The following is a 22,673-nucleotide window of genomic DNA, read 5'->3' on the forward strand; positions in this document are numbered from 1 at the left end:
CATCCAAGATAAGAAAAAAATGTAGGTTAATTAATATTGATGAACGTAGACTCAGAATTTCCTAATATGATCTTTGCAAACAGAATTCAAGAACGATCAAAATATTTATCTGCCTTGACAAAGTTAACTTCATCCTAGAGATTCAGGGACAATTTAATATATGTAAATAAGAAAATGTAATCTACCACACAAATAGATTAAAGGACAAAAAAAACACCCGAATAGGCTTTTGATAAAAATCTAAAATCCCCTTATATTCACAGTTTTGGAGACTGTAATCTTACCGAGTCAGTCTTTTAAAACTCTATATTTGTTAATTTTTCATAGTTATATATTATTAATTTCTGTAATTTAGTTTTGTCATCTATGGAGGGAAGGGAATGATAAAATATTTTGTGCAAGATACATTAAAGGCATAAAGATAGCATTAACATCATCCATGGAATCAGAGTGTTACACACTGGTAAGTCCCTATAAAATAATAGCCACTGTGCAGGAAAATACTGGGTAAGGAAAATTTTCCTTATAGAAACAAATAGCAGGCTGGTTAGGTAGCCATGTTGCCTTTCACCTATATCTGCTTTTCCAAGTTTTCAATACTCTACACTATCATGGCTGACTCTAACATTTTCATTGATGTAAAACTAGTATGTTATACACTTTTAAACTGAGGAGCTGGAAGGGCGCATTGTATTGGACATCTTTAAAACACGGGCTAGAGCAGTCCCCTGGTGCATATTTACAAAATCAATGAATAAATAGATGGAACTTGCAGCATTTTGAAAAGTGCTATTTGAGGAAACAAAACTCGTCAGCATTGGGATGAGTATAGATGCTCTTACTTGATGACAGAATGCATCTCATCCTGGAAACCTGAATGTTGTAATATAAGAAAACAAAATTCAAGCAAAGCATGGAAAGCAATGGATGAGAAACCCTAACCAGGATTCCCTAAGTAAGTGGATAAAGGATACCTGATTTAGTATGGTAAGCATTATGGGAAGTTATTTCATTAATAAATCATGAAAAACTCATTATACTTTTTTTTTTAAAAATTAGGTATATTTGTAACAAAAGCACACAGAATCAATTTTCAACTGTATTTAATACACTTGAAATTAGCTTTAAAAATAGCCATTTACAAATCAAAACATGGGTTGGAAAGGCTAGGCTCACAAACAAAAATATAAATCCGAACATGTTACATTAAAAGTGTTTTCATTCCTGGTACTGTGTTTTCAATTTTGTGCAAATATTTAAGCAGGAAAAGTATAAAACAATCACTCATTCTTAATAGATTTGATAACTCTATCCATTTTTATCACTCCCAATCACACAAAAAGCTTCATATTGAATCATTTGAAGTAACACAAAATGGTTATACACTGAGCTGCAGTCACACTTAGGGAACATGCAAAAACAATCAGTTTTGAACATATGTAGTAATTGGATAATACAGACATTTACCTATAAATTTATGTCATTAAAAATCAAGGAGGATCACAATGACTTTAGCAATCTCTATGCAATATAGTTTATCAATCGCAGATGATAATATTTTCTTGAACATTGAGCATAGTGCAGTGCAATTTATTAATGGACATATCTCTTTGATAGGTGACTGTTTTTAATTAAAGTACATTTATTTGGTGAGGTTACCCTTTAAAATTATCCCCAATGAATCTATAAACTTTTCCATAATCTACTTTATTTTTAATTCTACAATTACGTTTTTTGATATTATAGTACTGGAAAAATAAATTTTACAAAATTGTTAATTTAAATATTTTATTATAAACACAGCAAATAAAGCTAAAAGTATTAAACTCCTGTATGTATGAACATTGGTAACCCACACAGAAAAGTATCATCAAAAAGCCATGCAATTTTATGAGTGTCTCTAGAAACAAACCAGGGTATTCTAGGAAGCCTTTTCATGAGATTTTTTCAAAGAGTGAGTTAAAATATGTGGAATACGTTACCACCAAGCCCTTTTGTTTGCAGTGTATACACTCAATCACCTAATAGAGTTGGGCTTTCCTACTAAATAGAATTATTTATAACATTCTCGGAATATTATTATGTGAGCTACACTTAACTGTTTGGGTATTTTGCTTCTTGCAGAGAAGTTGTAATGGTAGAATGAAATACTTTGTTTGTTTACATATTTGATTTCTCTAAACAGAGAAAACCATTCTTATTCGTCAGGTTATGTTCTAACTTTCAGAGTAATGTCCAATCACACATCTCTATAAAAACAAAGGAAAACACTATTACTAATATTAATATTATTCTGCTGTGTATACTGAAAAATACTTTATTACATAGGTAAGAAATCACAAAGGTGAAACCCAGCTATTAACCATTTGCCATATATTGAATTTAAGTCTCTTGAAGAATCTGTAAAGTTATAATAATTATACATTTTGATTAAAAATATATGTAGTCCATTAAAATAAGTTCTCTGTCTCAATTTCTTCAGTGAAGTTCTGTACAGATACCAAGCCTACACTTTAATTAGAACAAAAGACCAATATAAACTTTAATACAGTTCAATCATTCATAAGTTGATTGCATATTAATCTCTTGAGCATAGAAAACTAGAGCACATGACAAATGGCATAGGGCAGGCACATGTGTAGTATTTTTGTGACTGAGCTGCTGCGTATTAATTACTCCCAGAAAATAAAATATGTTTAACTCTACCTCACTGCTTACTGGCTTAGACCATGAAAGGAGCAAAAATAAATACTCTTAGGCTCTGTGCACAGTCGTTAATGCATTCCTTGGGTGAAGGAAGTCAATCAGTTGCATGTGATCTAATTCTTGACTAAATCCTGGAAATAAATTTCTTTGGCTTTGCTAAGTACATTTTGGCTGAAAACCTTAATATCACTATTTTGCTAATCATAATCTTTGAGTCAGAATATCAAAAACACAATACTAGAAACATTATAATGGGAGGTCCCAAATCAGCCTCAGTTTTGTCCTTTCCTGTTAAAATTCTTATCTGCTTTGAACCTTAGATAATAAATGCTTTTATGAAACATGTCACTCACAGTGAGCCAGGTTTTGGATACTTGAAAGCCTCTATGTTAAAGGCACTTTTGATACACAACTTTGGAGGATATCTAAAGGTATTATGGAATGAAATCTTTAGATGGTTAACAGACACATTTATGTTGAATAGATGGGTCTTAAAAACCACTTCTTCAGAAAGGGTATGCCCAATACCATTTCTAAAGTGTACCCAGAAGGAAAATAAAATATATTTCTGAGTGGACATGGTAACGACCAGCAACATGCTACATTATGGTTTGCAATTCTTCACATTTAAATCACTTCAAAATTCAAAATTTGGTAAAACAATCCTGCTCAACTAAAGGGTAGTCACACTTGATAAGGTACTTCAAAATTTCAATGCTCTTTCAGATTTCAGAATGGCAAACTCTAATGAGCCATTTTTAGGTTAGCAATTTAAACTCATGCAAGGTTCTGAGTTTGAAAGCATAGCTCAGTAAATACTTATTCTTTCATGCCTAGGCTAAATTCCCAGTCCTGTAGAGCAACACATTGGAGAGTAATGTATTGGAATATGCAATTTTCTTCTACTCAGCACATGTATTGGCAGTTTAAAGTAATTCTTTTCCATTAAAAAAATGTGTGGCCAAGGCACACTTCACTAACATGTTAAACCAATGAGATGACAGTCAAAGAGATACTAATTATTTCAGGAATTAATTACATATAGGACAGAGTGTCTCTGGAGAATATTAGTGACTACATCTATCAATTTATTCTGCAAATAATTTCTTTTTTTAATCTGGCAAGATACTGATTCAGATCAGATGAACTTGTAACAAATATTTTATTTTTCTGAGTTTGAAAGCATAGCTCATCTTTCTAGCCAACAAAAATTCTAATATGCTATGCATTTATTTAAGAAGTTGAGGTTTAAAGTCTAATATATAGCTTTATTCCTAAATCAATGCACCTATTGTTTTCTGAACAAATTGTAGAAACATTTGGCATATGGCATTATGAGATTAGTGCATTCTGCCTTGGTTTCACAATGTGTACACCTGTTGTCCTGATAGTATATCTGTGATTAGTTTTCATAATTTTAGATGTTTCAAACTTACACATGTATACCATTTTTAAATGGACTACAGTCACTGATGATTATGTATTTCACTTCTTAGGTATTTTGCAAATGAAGTGGCTCCTGGCCAAAGCTGTTAACATAGCTGAGGCTTGCTATATATGTAAAGTTACCTCAAAATGTTATATCATATTATATTTTCAAATAGAAAAATGTGTGTTCTCTGGAGCACCTGGCGTAAAGAAGGCCCATGGTGACATTACTAGGTTCCACTGAGAAGAAAGAAATAACACAACATGTATTATTATTATTATTATTATTATTATTATTATTATTATTATTATTATTATTACTATTATTATTATCGATCTGAAAAGTCTGAAGATGTCTCATCAAACCTGGTTTCTTCCTTGTTAAATCAGTTGGTGTATACAGTCAACTAGGGGGGAAAATGTAAACCATGTCTAGTCTAGTGTCTGCTGAAGCTTGCATAAATGTTGGCTACACCCTACCTCTCTTTTATAGATAAAGCAGGTCATCTTTTGTATTACCTATATTTTGTTGGGGGTTTATTTTAATAGTGAGTGTGTGTGTGTGTGTATGTGTGTGTGTGGTGTGTGATGTATTTGAAGAATAAGATTGGGTCATTGAATCCCTTAGTGCAAGAATTTATGAGCTCCCTGACGACTGCAGGAAACTGATTCCAAGTTTTTGTTTTTTTTTTTCCAAGTTTTCATGACTGAGTTGCAAGTGTTCCTATCTGCTGAGCCATCTCTCCAACCCCTTCTTTGGGGTTTTAATAATGGCATTTTGAATAATATTTGGAATCCTTCATTACTATGACTTTCTTTCTTTTTACTTTAATGATTTTCAAAAGGATGTTTTATTAGGATACAGGATTTATGTAGATTAAAAATCACTAAACTAGATGATATCAAATCTGAAAATAAATTTTCTGAAGAATCCTCCAATTTTACATTTCAAGCAAACACTGTTGATGTTTCCAGGTAGCAGATCTCTCTGTTATATGTTGCTCAGCATCCTTCTTCCTGACTTCTGGCATCATCTATAGTCATTTCTCAAACTTTCCGTTCTTTGCCCTGATTTTCTGGGAACATTTTGTCAAGTATATTCAAAACATGAGCTTATCTTGCATTCAAATCATATTCCCAGCTCAAAACAGCATCTGACTAGGTGCCTAGCTTCATCTAATTTGCTGGAAAGGTCATCTGTAATTCTATCTTTTCAGAAAGAGGACAGTGCACACTGGACAAGAATACTGAGAATCTGAAAATCTAGGTGACTTTAGCCTAGATTTTCTGAGTACATGCCTATGTCCATATTTCCAATCACCTTGCTCAAGTACCATATCTGATTTGGATAGCAAAGAATTTATGATTAACAGCAATATCCTTAGCCTGAGTCTTGACTGACAGGCTCCCCTTTGTTTCTCAGATCAGGAGTAATATATCCAGATATCCAGCCTGGACACACACATTTTTTGGAAATGGATTATCTAATACTTGCTCCCTCCTGGGCCGAGTTCCATATAAAGTACTTTCAGAGGTACTTGATGTCTAGATTTATCAAGTTGAAACTTGATATCAAACTTGGTGTATTTTAAAGTACTACTGATTCATACACCACGTGTCACTACTTGGTTCCTGATGATATCTACTAGAGAGTTCACCAAAAGTTAACATGTAATATACCTGAAAATGATTTGAGCCAAGCATGTCAGAGAGAGATATGATACAATGTTCTAAGGAATCAGAGCTATATAAATTCAAACTGTGAAGGATCACCTTCAGGATTCATGAACATCTATTTAAATCTAATGTAAACACTTTATATGATCTTTTAAATGATCAAATAGAGTGTGCTAAGCAAGGGTTAACTTGTTTTCAGTGAATAAATGAAATATATTTAGAGGGAAGAAATAAAGGTCTCAAACGTAATTAGTTTACCTATGTATTTAATCTTATAAAGTCCTAGAAGATGGTAATGTTCTATTCTCGATGCTTTTTTGAATTGTTGTACAAAAACAATGTAGAGATTTGATCTAAGATGGTAATCTACAAAATTCAACTCCACACTATGAACTGTATAACCATTGATTCAGTATGAAACACCCTTTGACATAGAATTTAACTCTCTTGCAGAATGGGTATTCTGACCAACTTCGTTCTGCTGACCTCTTCAGATAATGGAGAAGAAGCAGTGCTGCATAGGCAGTGCCAAACCTGCTAAGTGCCTTCCCATACATATTCAGCAATGTGACAGAATAGTGTCAAGCAACTACATTTAAATCATTACATTAAATACATGCATTAAAATATTACAAGTTATTTAATTTCTCATATGAAAATGTTCATACATAGGCACTTCAGATAAACATGTGCTTCTTCTTTAATTATATAATTAATTGCCTCAATTCACTGCTTTGAGAAAACAACCATTACTAATGGTAGGAGGATATAACTCTTGTTTATCACTTAGCCAATGATTATTAACTCAAATTTAGCTTTATTCTTAACTAACTTTACTTGTATGTTCATCTTAAGGAAGTAAAGACTTAGATAAACATGGAGGGGCACACAATGGCAATGCCAAATGTTTCAGGATTGAAATAGGAACTGTTATAAGAACTATTCTGATGGACTATTTCCAAAGATAAACTGTTATTCAGACAAGAAAAGTATTTTTAAACAAATATATTCTAAAATGGTAAGATAAAAGTTTTACTTGTCCACACCTAGGCAGAATCTTCTAGTTTGGAGGGAATAAGGAATCTAGAGCTACTGGATGACAGAGCCAGAATTCAGAATCTCTCTCCTACATGAGCAAACATGGGAGAGCAGGCCCTAAAGCACTCCAATTTTTGATAGCATAAGTAGCATGCTTATTTTCTGTTTTGAGCTTTGCCAGTATAAGAGATGACAAATGGGAAAATGTTAATGTTTCTTCCTGAATTTAAAAGAGTATTTGTTGCTAAAACAAACATATGTTTTATGATAGGGTTTACTTTGTATGTTGTATAAAACAATATTTAGTTGTGTTTGGTGATATTTTGGATTTTCGAGTGCAAACTGCCATTTTCCATCATTGTTAGATAGGGTTCTGTTAGAGACACTTTATAGCAAAAGGCTGTGTGGAAGATGTAGGGAGAGCCAGCCACGTGTGTTGCTCTCCTTTAGCATAGTCCCAGTTTCTATAATTCTGTCAAAAACTATAAAAAGTGAAGTAGAAAATGTTCTCTCCTTTGTTGTTGTACATCCCTGCTGAAGTTCATGTAGCATCAACTGAGGCAATTTAAGGGTTTCAAAACTTGATTCTTTAGGAAGAATTTGCATTTAAATTGCTCCATCTAGTTTCTTGGGAATTTTCCCCTTGGAATGTTTATGGCTCTTTTTTCATTATTACTTACAAAATACAATTTCATAGCCAGTGCATTATTACATCTAGTTGTGTTAAGGAGACAGACTTTATTGTATAAAAGAGAAACATTCGAAGTGGTTTGTGGCATCAATCACTCATTCAGAATGTATCACGTCTTCATATTGAACAGATACTTGCAAAATTATCTGGAACCTTATCAGGTCTTCATGTCTCCATAAGAACAAAGTCCCTGGAGTTTTGTCAGAATAATACTAGCATTCCTCCACATTATGTCCACAGTAGTGACAATGCCAAAAATATTTTGATCTCCTCCCAACCATTGTTTTTCTAAAAGATATGGCATATTTCTCTGTAATAGATTAATCTTAAGTATTATTTCAATAATTGTTGTTATGTAGTTCAATGGAGTTATAAGAATATTTTAAAAAGTACAAAATGTTCTTTCTTATGTACATTTAAAAATATATTGTATAATAGCATTAAATTTCTGGGAAGTCTTCAGTGACAACAAATACAGCAAGACAAACACCTGGTCAAATTAGAGCTTTTGCTTATACAATTGTAAACAAACTTTGAAAAATTCTGAGATTTTCTCAGTTCTTTTCTAGTAAGACACTCTCAAACACATCCAGTCCTGTTTTGAAGAAAGTATGAGCGGAATTAATGCTATTCAGCACAGTAGACAGGGCCTCTTGCAAAGTCTCATTTGATGTCTCTGGAATGCACTGCTCCCAAGCCTCCTTAAGGATGGAAAACTGGCTTGTCTTCTCATCAAGATGGTACAGGATGTTTCTAAAAGAAATATGGAATATGTAAGTGTCTTACACAGAACTGCACTTCCACATCAAAGCCTTATCAGGAGTAGTGGCAGAAAATAATATCTGCTGAAAAATGAAAAAAAATTGCAAAAGTACAGCATTATTATTTTTCAACCCATAACAAAGGAATGCACAGACATACAGTTCATTGGTAGGGTCGTAGGTCATCTGGTAGTGCATACTTCCTGAATGATGCAAACAATGCTGTGACATAGCATAAAGGCATTTATGAGTGAGATACTTGCAAGGCTTCTCCATCTAATTTCCAGAAAACTTGGGGGATGGAGTTATTTAATGATACTACATTATGTCCTAGAAAATAATTTAGTATGGTAAAATGAGTCTGTGCATTTCACAAATCAAAGGGAGAATTGATGAAGCCAGAACCTACAGCAGAGAGTTCCTTGGTCTCATTCTAGAACACACTGGGCTAAATGATATTTTACTGCAAGTAGGTACCATGCACACTTGGCCTCCAGGTCTAGATATCCATGGCATAACTCTGGAAATGTTCAATTTCTCCAGTTAGCTTTCTACAATGAACAATCACCTGAGAAGAGAGTCTTAGGAATGGTTTTCTAATTCAGCCTGCTCTATGTGCATGTCTCTGAGGGCATTGTTTCAATTATGTGTACTCATGTGGGAAGGCCCAGCCCTCAGTGGGAGTCAGCATATTATAAATTTAAATACTTAAAGTTCAAATTGCCTGTATGAATCAGTGACAGGTTTTAATCAGGAATTGTGTCATAAACCCTTTCTTCCCAGTATTGCTTTTACTCAGAGTATTTTATTCCAGGAATATACCTGGAATCAAGACTGTATTTTTTTAAGGAACAGAAATATCTCAAAACTTTTCCATAATATTAATTACAAAGTAAAATATTTCATGAAGAAATTGCTGTAAAATCATTTGAACAGACATAGGGCCCTGGAGTTATAGTCAGTACATGAAGATTCAAGTTGATTGTTAGCGAATAAGTGTTGAACATGAGCAGTGGAATTATGCAATTCTCCTTTCTTTTGCATGTGCTTGACCTTGAGAACCTTTTTTACAGGTATGAAATATATAATAAGGCAGTATCTTGGAACTTAACCAGATATCTCAGATAATGGAATTGAGAATGGTAAATTCTAACAGATCTTTCACCAATAGAGAGACATATGTATTTGGGCATAAAGCTATAATCTTACAAAGTTTACTCTCAACCCCAAAGCAGTTGAATTAGCTGAACTCTTCTTTCTTGTCAGTGAGGTATATGAATAAGTAATTGAAATATGTTTCTCTAGCTTTCATAGGAGAGATGTATGGTCTGGTGGTAACATCTGAAGACTTACTACAGGGAACACTCATACAAAGGTTACTAAGAAAAAAGACTTGTCCTATATCTTTAAGGATTATGGTGGTTACCAGCATCAATGGATGAATAAAGAAATATGTTAGAAGTATTGTAGTTAGCATTCTATGTAGATAGCAAAAGACATGTGTAAAAATGAAAACCTATAACCATGACATTGCACACTGATTATTAGTTGCATGAAATTGTGATTTTGTATGTCAGAGATGTGAGACTGTAGTGAGCTGCAACCCTATGCCTGATCTAACCAGAAAAAGAGACTAAACTCACTGTTTGTAAAAGAAATCCAAATAATACCCTAAATATAAGAGAAAGGGGAATAGACTTTACAGTTAAACCAACACTAAAAACAAAAGGCAACTTAGCCAGAAAAGTATGCAGTCACAAGCTAGTAAGAGTTGAGTTGGAGGTCAGCATGTAGAAGAATGCAGATCAATCCTTGCTTATCACCCTGTACAAAGCTTAAGTCTAAGTGGATCAAGGACCTCCACATCAAACCAGATACACTCAAATTAATAGAAGAAAACGTGGGGAAGAATCTCGAACACATGGGCATTGGAGAAAATTTCCTGAACAAAACACCAATGGCTTATGCTCTAAGATCAAGAATTGACAAATGGGATCTCATAAAACTGCAAAGCTTCTGTAAGGCAAAGGACACTGTTGTTAGGACAAAATGACAACCAACAGATTGGAAAAGATCTTTACCAATCCTACAACTGATAGAGGGCTTATATACAAAATAAACAAAGAACTCAAGAAGTTGTACTGCAGGGAGACAAATAACCCTAGTAAAAATTGGGGTTCAGAGCTAAACAAAGAATTCACAGCTGAGGAATGCCGAATGGCTGAGAAACACCTAAAGAAATGTTCAACATCTTTAGTCATAAGGGAAATGCAAATCAAAACAACGCTGAGATTTCACCTCATATCAGTCAGAATGGCTAAAATCAAAAACTCAGGTGACAGCAAATGCTGCCAAGGATGTGGAGAGAGAGGAACACTCCTCCATTGTTGGTGGGATTGCAGACTGGTACAACCATTCTGGAAATCAGTCTGGAGGTTCCTCAGAAAATTGGACATTGAACTGCCTGAGGACCCAGCTATACCTCTCTTGGGCATATACCCAAAGATGCCCCAACATATAAAAAAGACACGTGCTCCACTATGATCATAGCAGCCTTATTTATAATAGCCAGAAACTGGAAAGAACCCAGATGCCCTTCAACAGAGGAATGGATACAGAAAATGTGGTACATCTACACAATGGAATATTATTCAGGTATCAAAAACAATGACTTTATGAAATTCGTAGGCAAATGGTTGGAACTGGAAAATATCATGCTGAGTGAGGTAACCCAATCACAGAAAAACACACATGGTATGCACTCATTGATAAGTGGCTATCAGCCTGCATTCTAATAGTGTCCAAGACCACTAATACAGAGGTGGCATCACCCACAATGATATGGGACTTCCCAATTCAAACATTCTATAAAATATACAATAGACAGGACTGCCTACAGGCCTCTCCTAGGGTGTCATTTTCTTACCTAAGATTCTCTCTGTTAAGATGATTCTAGTTTGAGACAAGCTGAAATAAAATCTCACCACACAAGAGGATTTTAGTCTTGGCGATTTGACTTATGTAAATGGTTATCAGTCATAGTTCAAAGTAGTAAGCTAGTTACTACACACTTGTGTTTTTGTGATTTAAATCCTTTCATTTTAGCCTGTAAGAAAACTAGCTCTATCCTCATGAACACCATTCAGTTGATTGCGAGTACACAAGAGTCTTGAATTAAAATATCATTTCAATGCTTCAGTTTTCAAATGTTAAATGACATCTTTGTCTTTGTTGTTGTTGTAGTTGTTGTTATTCTTGTTCTTGTTCATTTGCTTATTTGTTTTTAAATGTCTATAGTTGTTTTCAAAGTGACTTGAGTAATTTATATTCCCCAAAGAAGATTAAAAGCATTTTCCTTTCCCCATATTATTTCTCCATCTAATGTCATTTGTTTTACTTTTTAAATTAGCTCACAAAGTAATAGGTTTCCATATGGGGTTTTCATCAATTCTTTGCTACCGGTTTATTTCTCCCTCCTGAGCACTGATCCCCATTTGCTATACGCTCTGTGCCCCGTATTCCTTCATTCTTCTCTACTGTCCTCCATTCCCTTCTTTAAAGGCCACCCCTTTCAGTTTCCTGAAGCCACTTCTGGCTTGCTTTTCTTTTCCATATTTACACTGATTTTGACACATATTCTTCTCAGTTACAGGTTATGGTTTGCATATGACATAATAACTACAATGTTTGTCTTTCTGGGCCTTAGTTACCTTATTTAATATAATTTGTTGACTCCACTACTTTAAGTTTTTCAGATCATTGACTCATTTGTTGCTGTGTTTTTATAACTTTTGTAATTCTTTATATATGTCTGTTATTAACCGCTTAACCAAAGTATAGTTAATATTTTCTTCCATTACATAAACATTTGAGGGTTTTTGGTCATGTGGAACCTTTTAATTTAATGTAATCCCATAGACAAAGTTTGGTGCTGTTTCCATACATTTGTGGTTCTATTCTGTAATGTTGTAAATCTATAATACAAACAAAAGCATTTGCCACATCTGGCATTCTTGCTTGGTGAGTTAGACTGATAGCATGTCCCAGCTGATAAAATATTTTTAATATTTGTTCATTTGCACTTCATACTTTGAGAATTGTCTCTTTCTTTCATTAGCCTATTCATTAAACAGATTGCTTTATTTCCTAGTATTAATTCTATATGTGTATAGGACCTCAGGGTAGACACTAAAAACTGCCTGAGAGAATGAGTAGAGTTAACAAGAAAAGAGAAGATAGGAGGATGAATGCAGTTAAATCCACAGCTACTATAAAGAAACATCTTTAGAAAATGAATCACTATTTAACACCAAAATTCTACACTCAAAAAATAAAGGAAAATTAAAGGACTGATAAGCAATCCCAAGTTCAATATTCTTGGATAGTATGTCAAACTTGGCATCAGTGACATAGAACAGTGCAAGTAGATGAGAGTATACTTGGAATCAATTTTACATTTTTACAAAAGCAAACTATTTGCAAGTTATGAACTTTGATAACTACTTTGCAAACTGGCAAATGAAATGTGAGGCATGTTCTGTCAAGAGCTCCTCTGGAGCACATAAATTCTGTAGTGCAGTAAAGCCAAGAAGAACAGCAAAAGCTACCTCTAGCACTAGGGACAGTACCTCCAGCCTTACAACTACAACCCATTCTGTTGGCCTGAAATACACAATATTTCCTCAACTTGGAATAGGTCTTTGATATAGATGAAAAACATTCTAAGTTTCTATGTTGTCAAAATTTGGCCATAAGTCTTAACCCAACTCTCTTAGTACCACCCCCTTAATCTTAGATGCAATGGGTTCATCTAGAGGAGTAGTAAATCCTGTACAGTAAAATTTATCCTTTGCTTTCCCCACAACATTTTAAAAAAACTGGAGATAACTAAACAACGAAAACAAACCATTCAATTATAGGACCGCAATTCCAGCAAATAGATACACACAGGCTTATGTATGCTGTATTATTTCATGATTGTAAAAAAAGCATTTATCACAAATATGTGGAGTAAGTGTATATCCCATAAAAGTTGAGACTAGAATGGAGTCCACCTGAGGCCAGGAAAGAAGCATAGTGAAGCATAGGGAGACTGCTCAAGGGGAGCAAGAAGATTCTTCCTGTCATATGGACGAGTATTACAACAATAACTAATATCTCAGTAAGCTAGAGGATGATACTGTGAACCTTTCTCTCATTATTGGTTAACACGTTATTGAAGTTTAAAAGCATAAAACATAATTTATATATGTGTATACACAAAGCAAATAATTACACTGTCTTGTTACTGTTTATACTTTTTTTTAAATTTGGGGCATTGCACATATCATAGTTCACATGCATTGTTTATTGTGGTGAGAGGACAACTTGGGTAAGTCAGTTCTCTTCTACTATCTGTGGTCTACACATAAAATTAGGTAGCTAAGCCTTATCCAACTGAGCCCTCACACGATTTCAATATGTATGGGTTCTCTTTTTTTATTTTTTCTTACTGGTTATTTAATTTATTTACATTTCAAATGCTGTCCCCCTTCCTGTTTTCCCCTTTGAAATCAACTCCATCTCATTCCCCCTCCTCTTTGCCTCTATGAGGGTGCTGGCCGACTCTTATCCAATCCGGTCTCACCTCTCTAGATTCCACTTACACTGTGGTATCAAACCTCCATATGAACAAGGTCCTCCCCTTCCATTGATGCCAGATAAGGCAGTCCTCTGCTACACATGTAATGGGAGCCATAGACTCTCCCATGTATACCCTTTGTTTGGTGGTTTAGTCCCTGGGAGCTCTGGGGAGTCTGGTTATTTGATGTATTGGTTCTTACTATGGGGATATAACTTCCTTCAGTTCCTTAGTCTTTCCCCTAACTCTTCCATTGTGGTCCCTGGGGTTCATTCCTATGGTTGGGTATGAGTAACTGCATCTGTATTGTCAAGTGCTGGCAGAGCTTCTCAAGGGACAGCTATTGCAGGATCCTATCAGCAAGCAATTCTTGGAATCAGCAATAGTGTCAGGGTTTGGTATCTGCTGGTGGGATGGATCCCTGGGTGGGGTGGTCTCTAGATGCCTTTCCTTCAGTCTCTGCTGCATTTTCTTGTGTCTGCATTTCCTTTAGACAGAAACAATTCTGGATTATAATTTTTGAGATGTAGGGGTGACCCCATCCCTCAACTGGGGGCCGTGACTATCTATTGGATATGGTCTCTACAGGTTCTATCTTCCCTTTGTTGGGCACTTCATCTAATGCCATCACTTTGGATCCTGGGAACCTCTTGCTTCCCTGACATCTGGGACTTTCTAGTGGCTACCACCTGTTCCCCATTCTGCACTATTACTTACAGAAAATATGGTACATTTACAAAATGAAGTATTACTCAGCTATTATAAACATGAAATACTTAGGCAAACAGATGGAACTAGAAAATATCATCCTGAGTGAGGTAACCCAGTCAAAATAGAACACACATGGTATGTACTCACTGATAAGTGGATATTAGTCACAAGGCTCAGAATAACCATGATACAACTCTCAAATTACATGAAGCTTAAGAAGAAAAAGGATCAAAGTGTTCATGATTCAATTCTACTTAGAAGGGGTAACAAAATACTCATGGGAGATAGAGGGAGGGAGACACGGAGGAGGGAGAGAAGTGGGGGACAGAAAAGTGGGTGATAGAATAAGATATGGGAAGAGAAAAAAAGAGAAGTACAGAGGGTCAGGAAATGTGCATAGTTTTTATTTGATGGTTTTAAAGTTTTTGAAATTAAAACAAGAGCATAAGAATTATCCAAGCAGCTCAAGTAAGCTTCCCTAAACTATAATTTTGTTAAAATAAAAATGAGATCTCTGAAGGTGGAAAAGAAAAAAAAAACAAAAGGAAGCAAATATCTGTAAATAAAGATCCTGTTATGGAATCATTGGCCCAGATATAAAGCTTCTTCTGTGCATTATTTCCTTCATGATATAACCCACACAAAAGTTGACATTCTTATTATAATATAGGCATTAGCAATGGACCTTCACAATGGAGTGTGATCCTATCCCCATTATACTCAGCAACCTTAATGAAATCAGTAATCAAGCAGACAAAACATGCATTTCATGCTCACATTATAAGAAAAGCTGATTATAATCAAGACATTTTAAAGATAAAATTAATAGATTTGTTTTATTCATAGGAAACTTACTTTTTCGCTTGAAACTTGTAACTTTCATAAAAAATGAACTTTGCTAGAATAAAAAACAATTTCACAATATTTATAACTTTTAATCCTCTCCTTTTGCTCTGTTAATTACATGTTTAATTATAGTTAACTTCATTCAAACTAATCTCCAGCATCTAAAAGTTTAGGAGACATTTTCAGATGTTATTATTAAATATTTCCACTCATAGAGATCACATGATTAAATATAGGCAAGATGTTTTAACATAACATTGTATGGAAGAATAAACACATACTTCACAAAGAACTTTCATGTCTAAAGTATGATAAATACAAATGATTTCATAAGATTTTAACAGTGGAAAACAACACATGAATGTCTCCAAGACAATCACGATGGTATCAATGAATGCCAACAGTTGCTTTCCCTAACTATTGAGAATACACTACCTGCCTTTATAATGACTGTGAGAAAGCCATGTCAACAGAAATCTTCACTCTGGTTTATGAAGTTCCACAAGGAGTAAGACACATTTTCCATATGCTATGTAATTCAAGTAGAAAACTTGTAGCAGATATTATGTAAGATAAATGCTCATATGCATTTCTACACAAATTAGATACAAACCAGAATAGAACTCGGAGACCTAAAATTCCAGACGAATGTAAGTGACAAGTGCTCGTTCATCTTAATTGGAAGAAAAACTTTCAATGTGAGTAGGTGCTGATGTAAGCTAGCAAAGTTTATCTCTACTATAATAATGAAATACATCGTCACCTTATTTATTATATTACTGGGAAAACAAACTGGGATAACCAAACACTTACATTTTCATTCCAAGTATAATTTTGCTTAGTGACTTTCAGAAGTATCTTATATTTTCCAATTTCTTTTTTTTTTTGTGTATAAAGGCTATTTAGCTTCCTGCTTACACAACAAATTTCTGTATTTGCATTCTTCTCTGAAAAGCTAGCATATTATCATTTCCGTTGGAATATTTGATTAAGGCTAAACTGAAACCAAGGCAGCTTTAGCTCCATTACTATACTTTTAGGCATATCTTAATTCTGAAAATATTCTTACCTACTCAACAATTAACCCTATGTGCCTAAGATGATCAAAACTGATATTGTACCACTTACATATGGAATGGTTCACACCTTTGAAATGTTTCAATTATTTCAATGGTTCTAATGGAAGCTTTTAAACCGAGAGCTATTTGTGCTCCTATGCAATCTCACAGAAATTAAAATTCAGTCAAATATAGTTTGCAAAGGATGTAGTGTTTCTAAGACCTCAAATTTCTGTCCTTTCCAATCACAGAATGATAACACTTCAAATTAACAAAATCTGAAAATCAACTAATACCTTATAAAATTCACAGGGAGAACAGGAAAATAAGAATAGAAAAAAAAATGGAAAACTGTATTTCAGAAAGTTTCCATGAATACAGTCTCTAGTTTATAATCATAAGTATTTATATTCTTTAGTGAACATTGACCATAGACAAACTTGCGTTATTCCCATACAGAAATGATTTCCTGTAGAACAAATGATGGTGAACACTGTACTAACTCAATAAATCACTTTCATATTTGCATAAATAATATATACTGTATGGCATATACAGTCATTAAACATAATTAAAATAGTATTCAAATCAAGACGTTTTAGTAGTTATTGTGTTTAACATAACTAATTCTATCCTCATGCCTATCTTCCATCATATGTAACTATTTGGATCTTGTAAATGTATTTCATACAATTCTGCTGAAGCCCCCTTCTATGCATGCAAACAAACTGATAAAAGGAAAATGTAATGCATTATTGATGGTATTAATGAAATTATAACACACATCACTCATTTTAATGGGTCTGTTTCAATGACACATCAGAATAAGCCGGAGAGGAGAGTTGTACCAAATCATACAACTAATTAATAACTCTTGGCAGTGTCAGTGTAAGAGATGAAGTATCTCTACTCAATTGATAAATATTTACCATCCAACTTAGGCAAAATAAAAGAGTAGGAAAAATGACACAAATGTTTTGAAAATCTTCATGAACCATGTACACTTATTAGAATTAGAAAATTAGTAATAGAATGATAAAAATAATGGTTCCCCTTTGTTTCTTCTTATACAAGTAAATGGGCATTTGATATACCCACTATCAACCTGAATTAACATTCATTGTACTGCACTCAGTATAATAGGAACTTTTAAATTAAATCATACTAAATAATAAGTCATGTCATTCAAAACTGATTAGGTATGCACAAGAAAGTCAGAAAGAAAGTTCAGTTCAATTGTGTATAATGGTTTTTAATTCATTCATGGACTGAACTAACTGCACCCAATCATGAAGAGCAGATTACTGTATTAGTATTGACATTAGAAAGGTTCATTGAACATGGACACTCTATCTAAGATAATTCACAAAATATGTGGCCATACTACAAAAGTATTCTTTAAGATAAACTGAATATGATATTCTCTAAAATTCTCAGGGTAATAAGGCAATTGTTAATATGCTCAAGTCATAGTTTTCATTATATACTCAAAGTTTGTAGTTAAAAAATGGCTACAGTCCAGGCTGGGAACACAGTAGTTGCTGAAGGTATCCCTGTCCCTGTAGTAAATCCCCAGCATTGAAAACAAAGCAAAATAATACCAAATACAATGAAACGAAAGGATATAGTTAATTCTCCTTCCTGTATGTAGCCAGCTTTAAATAAATGATTTCTAACTCATCACATGAGCATTAATATCCATTTTACCATTTTGAACCCTGGAATCTGGTCTAACCTAAATATTTGCTTTTTCTTTTATCTTTTTTTTCTTTTAATATGTTTGGATATTTTATTTATTTATATTTCACACGTTATACATCTTCTGGTTTCCCCTCCACAAATCCCTTAATCCATTTCTGTCCCCTATGCTTCTATGAGGATATTTCCTCACCCACTCATCCACTCCCACCTTACTCCCCCAGCATTCCCCTATGCTGGGGCATCAAGCCTTCACAGGAGCAAGGGACTCCCTTCCCTTTGATGCTAGACAGTCCTACTAGAAGGAGGAACAAAATAATCACAGGATGTAGAGGGTGGGAGGGACTTGGGAGCAAGAGAAGAGGGGCAGAGAAAAGAAGAGGGCAGGATCAGGTGTGGGAAGAGATGTACAGAGTTTTAAGAAATTGGACAGAGGTGTGTAGCAATGGGGATGGGAAACTGGGGGTACCAACAAATAGTCCCAGATGCCAGGAAAGCAAGAGGGTTCCAGGACTCAATGGGAATGAAATTAGCTGAATAACCAACAAAGGGGGGAATAGAACCTACAAAGACCATATCCAGAGATTAGGCACAGCCCCCTATTGAGGGATGGGGCCATCTACCCTTCTAAAAAAATTAACTCAGAATAGCTCCTGTATAAAGGAAATACATGGACAAAGAGTGGAGCACATACTGAAGGAAAGGGCGTCCAGAGACTGCCCCACCTGCAGATCCATCTCAACTGCAGACACTAAACCCAGTCAGTATTGCTGATGACAAGAAGTGCTTGCTGAGAGTAGCCTGATTTGAATGTCTCCTGAGAGGCTCTACAAGAGCCTTACCGTTACAGATGGCAGATGCTTGCAGCCAACTACAAGACTGAGCACAGGTACCCCAGTGGAGGAGTTAGGGGAAGGACTGAAGGAGCTGAAGGGGTTTGCAACTCCTTAGGATGAACAACACTATCAACTAACCAGACCCCCCAGAGCTCTCAAGGACTAAACCACCATCCAAAGAACACACATGGAGGAACCCATGGCTCCAACTGCTTATTTAGCAGAGGATGGCCATATCCTTAGTTTATTGATTGTTTTATTCATTTACGTTTAAATGTGCCCTCCTTCCCAACTTCCCCTCTGTGTACCACCATCACATCCCCCCTTCCCTTTGCCTCTAAGAGGGTGTGCCCCCAACTACCCTCCCACTCCCACCACTCTAGAATTCCCTCTACCCTGGGGCAACAATAATTAATAGGACCAAGTCGTTCCTGCCCCCTGATGCCTGATAAGGCAATTCTCTGCTATTTTTGTAGTAGGAGCCATCAACCCACCCATGTATACTCTTTGGTTGATAGTTTAGTTCCTAGGAACTCTGAGTGGTCTGGTTAGTTGATATTGTTCTTCCTATAAGATTGTAATTCTCTTCATCTCCTTCAGACCTTCCCTACCTCTTCAACTGGGGTCCCTGGGCTAAGCCCAATGGTTCAAAGGGAGTATCTATATCTGTCTTAATCAGGTGATAGCAGAGTCTCTCAGAGAATAGCCATATTGGGCTTCTTTCTGCAAGCAGTTCTTGCCATTAGTAATACTGACTGCACATGGGATGTTCTCAAGTTGGGGTTATCTCTGGATGGCATTTTCCTTCAGCCTTTGATCCAAGTTTTGTCCATGTGGTTTGATTAGACATGAAAAATTCTGGGTTAAAAATATAGAGATGTTGTCTTTTACCCCCCTCCCTATCCCTTCTCTCCCCCTTCTCTCCTCCCCCATTCTTCCACGTGCCCGTGGTCAGCCTCCTTTGTTCCTTTCCTCTTCTACTCTTCTTCTCTCATTAAACCTCTCCATGTGGAAAAAATGTAGTTATGTGTGAGTGGCCCCTTCCATCAAATGGAGGCCAAGTCTGTATACTGGAGGTGATCTCTTCAGGTTCTATTTTCTATATATTGAGTATTTTGGTTGATGTTATTCACATTGGGTCCTGGAAACTTCTCACATCTCTGTCCTTTGGGACTTACTAGTGATTCCCCACATCCCTCTTCCCACCAACTGCTGAATATTTCTCTTCATTCCTTGGGGGTCTCTGGACTTCTGTCTCTTCCAATATCTGAAGCTGCCCCCTTTTGCCCCTGCCCTACCCTTCCCGATATAGGAGCCACACTTTCTCTGCCATCATTGATTATTTTGTTCTCCATTCTAAGTGGGATTGAAGTATCCACACTTTGGCCTTCCTTCTTGTTAACCTTCATATGGCCTATGAGTTTTATTGTGGGTATTATGAGCTTTTGGGTATAATATTGACTTATCAGTGAGTACATACCATATATGTCGTTTAGGGTTTTGTTTACCTCACTCAGGATGATATTTTCCAGTTTTATCCATTTGCCTGAAAAATTTGTGAAGTCAGTGTTTTTATAGCTGTGTAGTATTCCACTGTGTAAATATACCATATTTTCTGTATCCATTCTTCAGTTGAAGGACATCTGGACTTTTTCCTGCTTCTGGCTATTGTAAATAAGTTGCTATGAACATAGTTGAGCATGTGTCCTGGTTGTGTGTTTGACCTTCTTTTGGATATATGTTCAGTAGTGGCATAGCTGGGTCTTCAGGTATAACTAGTTCCAATTTTCTGGAGAACCTCCAGATTGACTTCCAAACTGGTTTTACCAGCTTACAATCACATCAGCAACAGATAAGTGTACCTCTTTCTCCATATTCTCACCAACATGTGCTGTTTCCTGAGGTTTTGATCTAAGCCATTCTGACTGATATAAAGTAGAATCTCAGGATCATTTTTATTTGCATTTCCATGATCACTAATAATGTTGAACAATTCTTTACGTGTTTCTAGGCCATTTGAGATTCCTCAGTTGAGAATTGACTGTTTAGTTCTGTACCTCATCTTTCAATTAGGTTATATATATATATATATATATATATATATATTTCAAGAAGCAATTCCCCACATTCCTCTTCCCACCAACTGGGAATATATATATATATATATGCATGTATAGTTAACATTTAGGTTTTTTTGATATTCACCCTTTTTGGATATGGGGTTGGTAAAGATTTTTTCCCACTCTGTTGGTTGCCGCTTTTTCCTATTGACTGTTTCTTTTGCCTTACAGAAGCTTTTCTGTTTTATGAGGTCCCATTTATCAATTTTTGATCTTAGAGCCTAAGCCATTGAGGTTCTGAACAGGATATATTCCCCCATACCAATGAGCTCAAGGCTCTTGACCACTTTCTATTCTGTTAGATTCAGTGTATCTGGCTTTATGTTGACATCCATGATCCACTTGGACTTGGGCTTTGTGAAAACTAATATATAAGAATCAATTTTCATTTTTCTACATATAGATAGCCAGTTAGTCCATCAACATTTATTGAAGATGCTTTCTTTTTTCCATTGTATATTTTGTCTTTGTCAAATATCAAGTAATCATAAGTATGTGGGCTTATTTGTGAGTCTTCTTTTGTAGTCCACTGATTGACCTTATGGTCTATATAACAATGAAATGCGATTTTTATCACTGTTGCTCAGTAGTACAATTTCAGGTCAGGGATGGTGATTCATCTAGAATTCTTTCATTATTAAGAATTATTTTTACTATCCAGATTTTTTTGGTTTTTCCTATGAAATTGCAAATTGTTCTTTCCATGTCTGTGAAGAACTGTGTTGGAATCTTGATGGGGATTGTGTTGAACCTGTAGATTACTTTCAGTAGGATTTTCATTGTTACTATGTTAATTCTATCAATCCATGGGCATAGGAATTCTTTCAATCTTCTGAGATCTTATTTGATTCCTTTTTTCATGGATTTGATGTTCTTGTCATATGGATCTTTCACTTGCTTAATAAGAGTTACTCCAAGATGTTTTATACTACTTGTAGCTATGTCGAAGGGTGTTTTTTCCTAATTTCTTTCTTGGCCCATTTATCATTTATATAAAGGAAGGGTACTGATTTGTTTGAGTTAATTTTATATCCATCCACTTTGCTGAAGTGGTTTATCATCTGGAGAAGTTCTCTGTTAGATTTTTGGGGTTCTTTAATATTTACTATCATATCATCTACAAATAGTGATACCTTGCTTTCTTCTTTTCCAATTTGTTTCCCCTTTATCTCCTTTTGTTGTATTATTGCTCTAGCTATCACGTTGAGTCTATATTAAACTGATAAGTAGAGAATGGGCATCCTTGACTTGATTCTGATTTTAGTGGGGTTCCTTCAAGTATCTCACCCGTTAATTTGATAGTGGTTGATTTTCCTTTTGCTCTATTGCTTTTATTATGTTTAGGTAAAGGCCTCCTCATGTCTCCAATACTTCTAATAGGAAGAGGTTTTGTATTTTTTTCAAATGCTTTTTCAGCTTCTAATGAGACAATCATGTGATTGTTTTCTTCTGAGTCTGTTTATATAGAAGATTACTTTAATGG

The 22,673-nt window shown here is 35.1% G+C and overlaps 1 protein-coding gene across 2 annotated transcripts in view; it reads right to left on the bottom strand.

Annotated features, from left to right (window-relative positions):
- Positions 1 to 1,086: 1,086 nt before the first annotated feature.
- Naaladl2 (N-acetylated alpha-linked acidic dipeptidase-like 2) overlaps positions 1,087 to 22,673 on the bottom strand; it is a 1,374,648-nt gene continuing 1,353,061 nt past the window's right edge. For both annotated transcript variants that reach the window (XM_087630578.1, NM_001447432.1), the window contains 1 exon segment: positions 1,087 to 8,293. In XM_087630578.1, coding sequence (XP_087486704.1) covers positions 8,095 to 8,293 — 199 coding nt within the window. In that variant the 3' untranslated portion in view covers positions 1,087 to 8,094.

This window comes from Rattus norvegicus, chromosome 2 (assembly GCF_021556685.1).
Source record: "Rattus norvegicus strain SHRSP/BbbUtx chromosome 2, alternate assembly SHRSP_T2T, whole genome shotgun sequence".
In the NCBI taxonomy this organism is placed as follows: domain Eukaryota; kingdom Metazoa; phylum Chordata; class Mammalia; order Rodentia; family Muridae; genus Rattus; species Rattus norvegicus.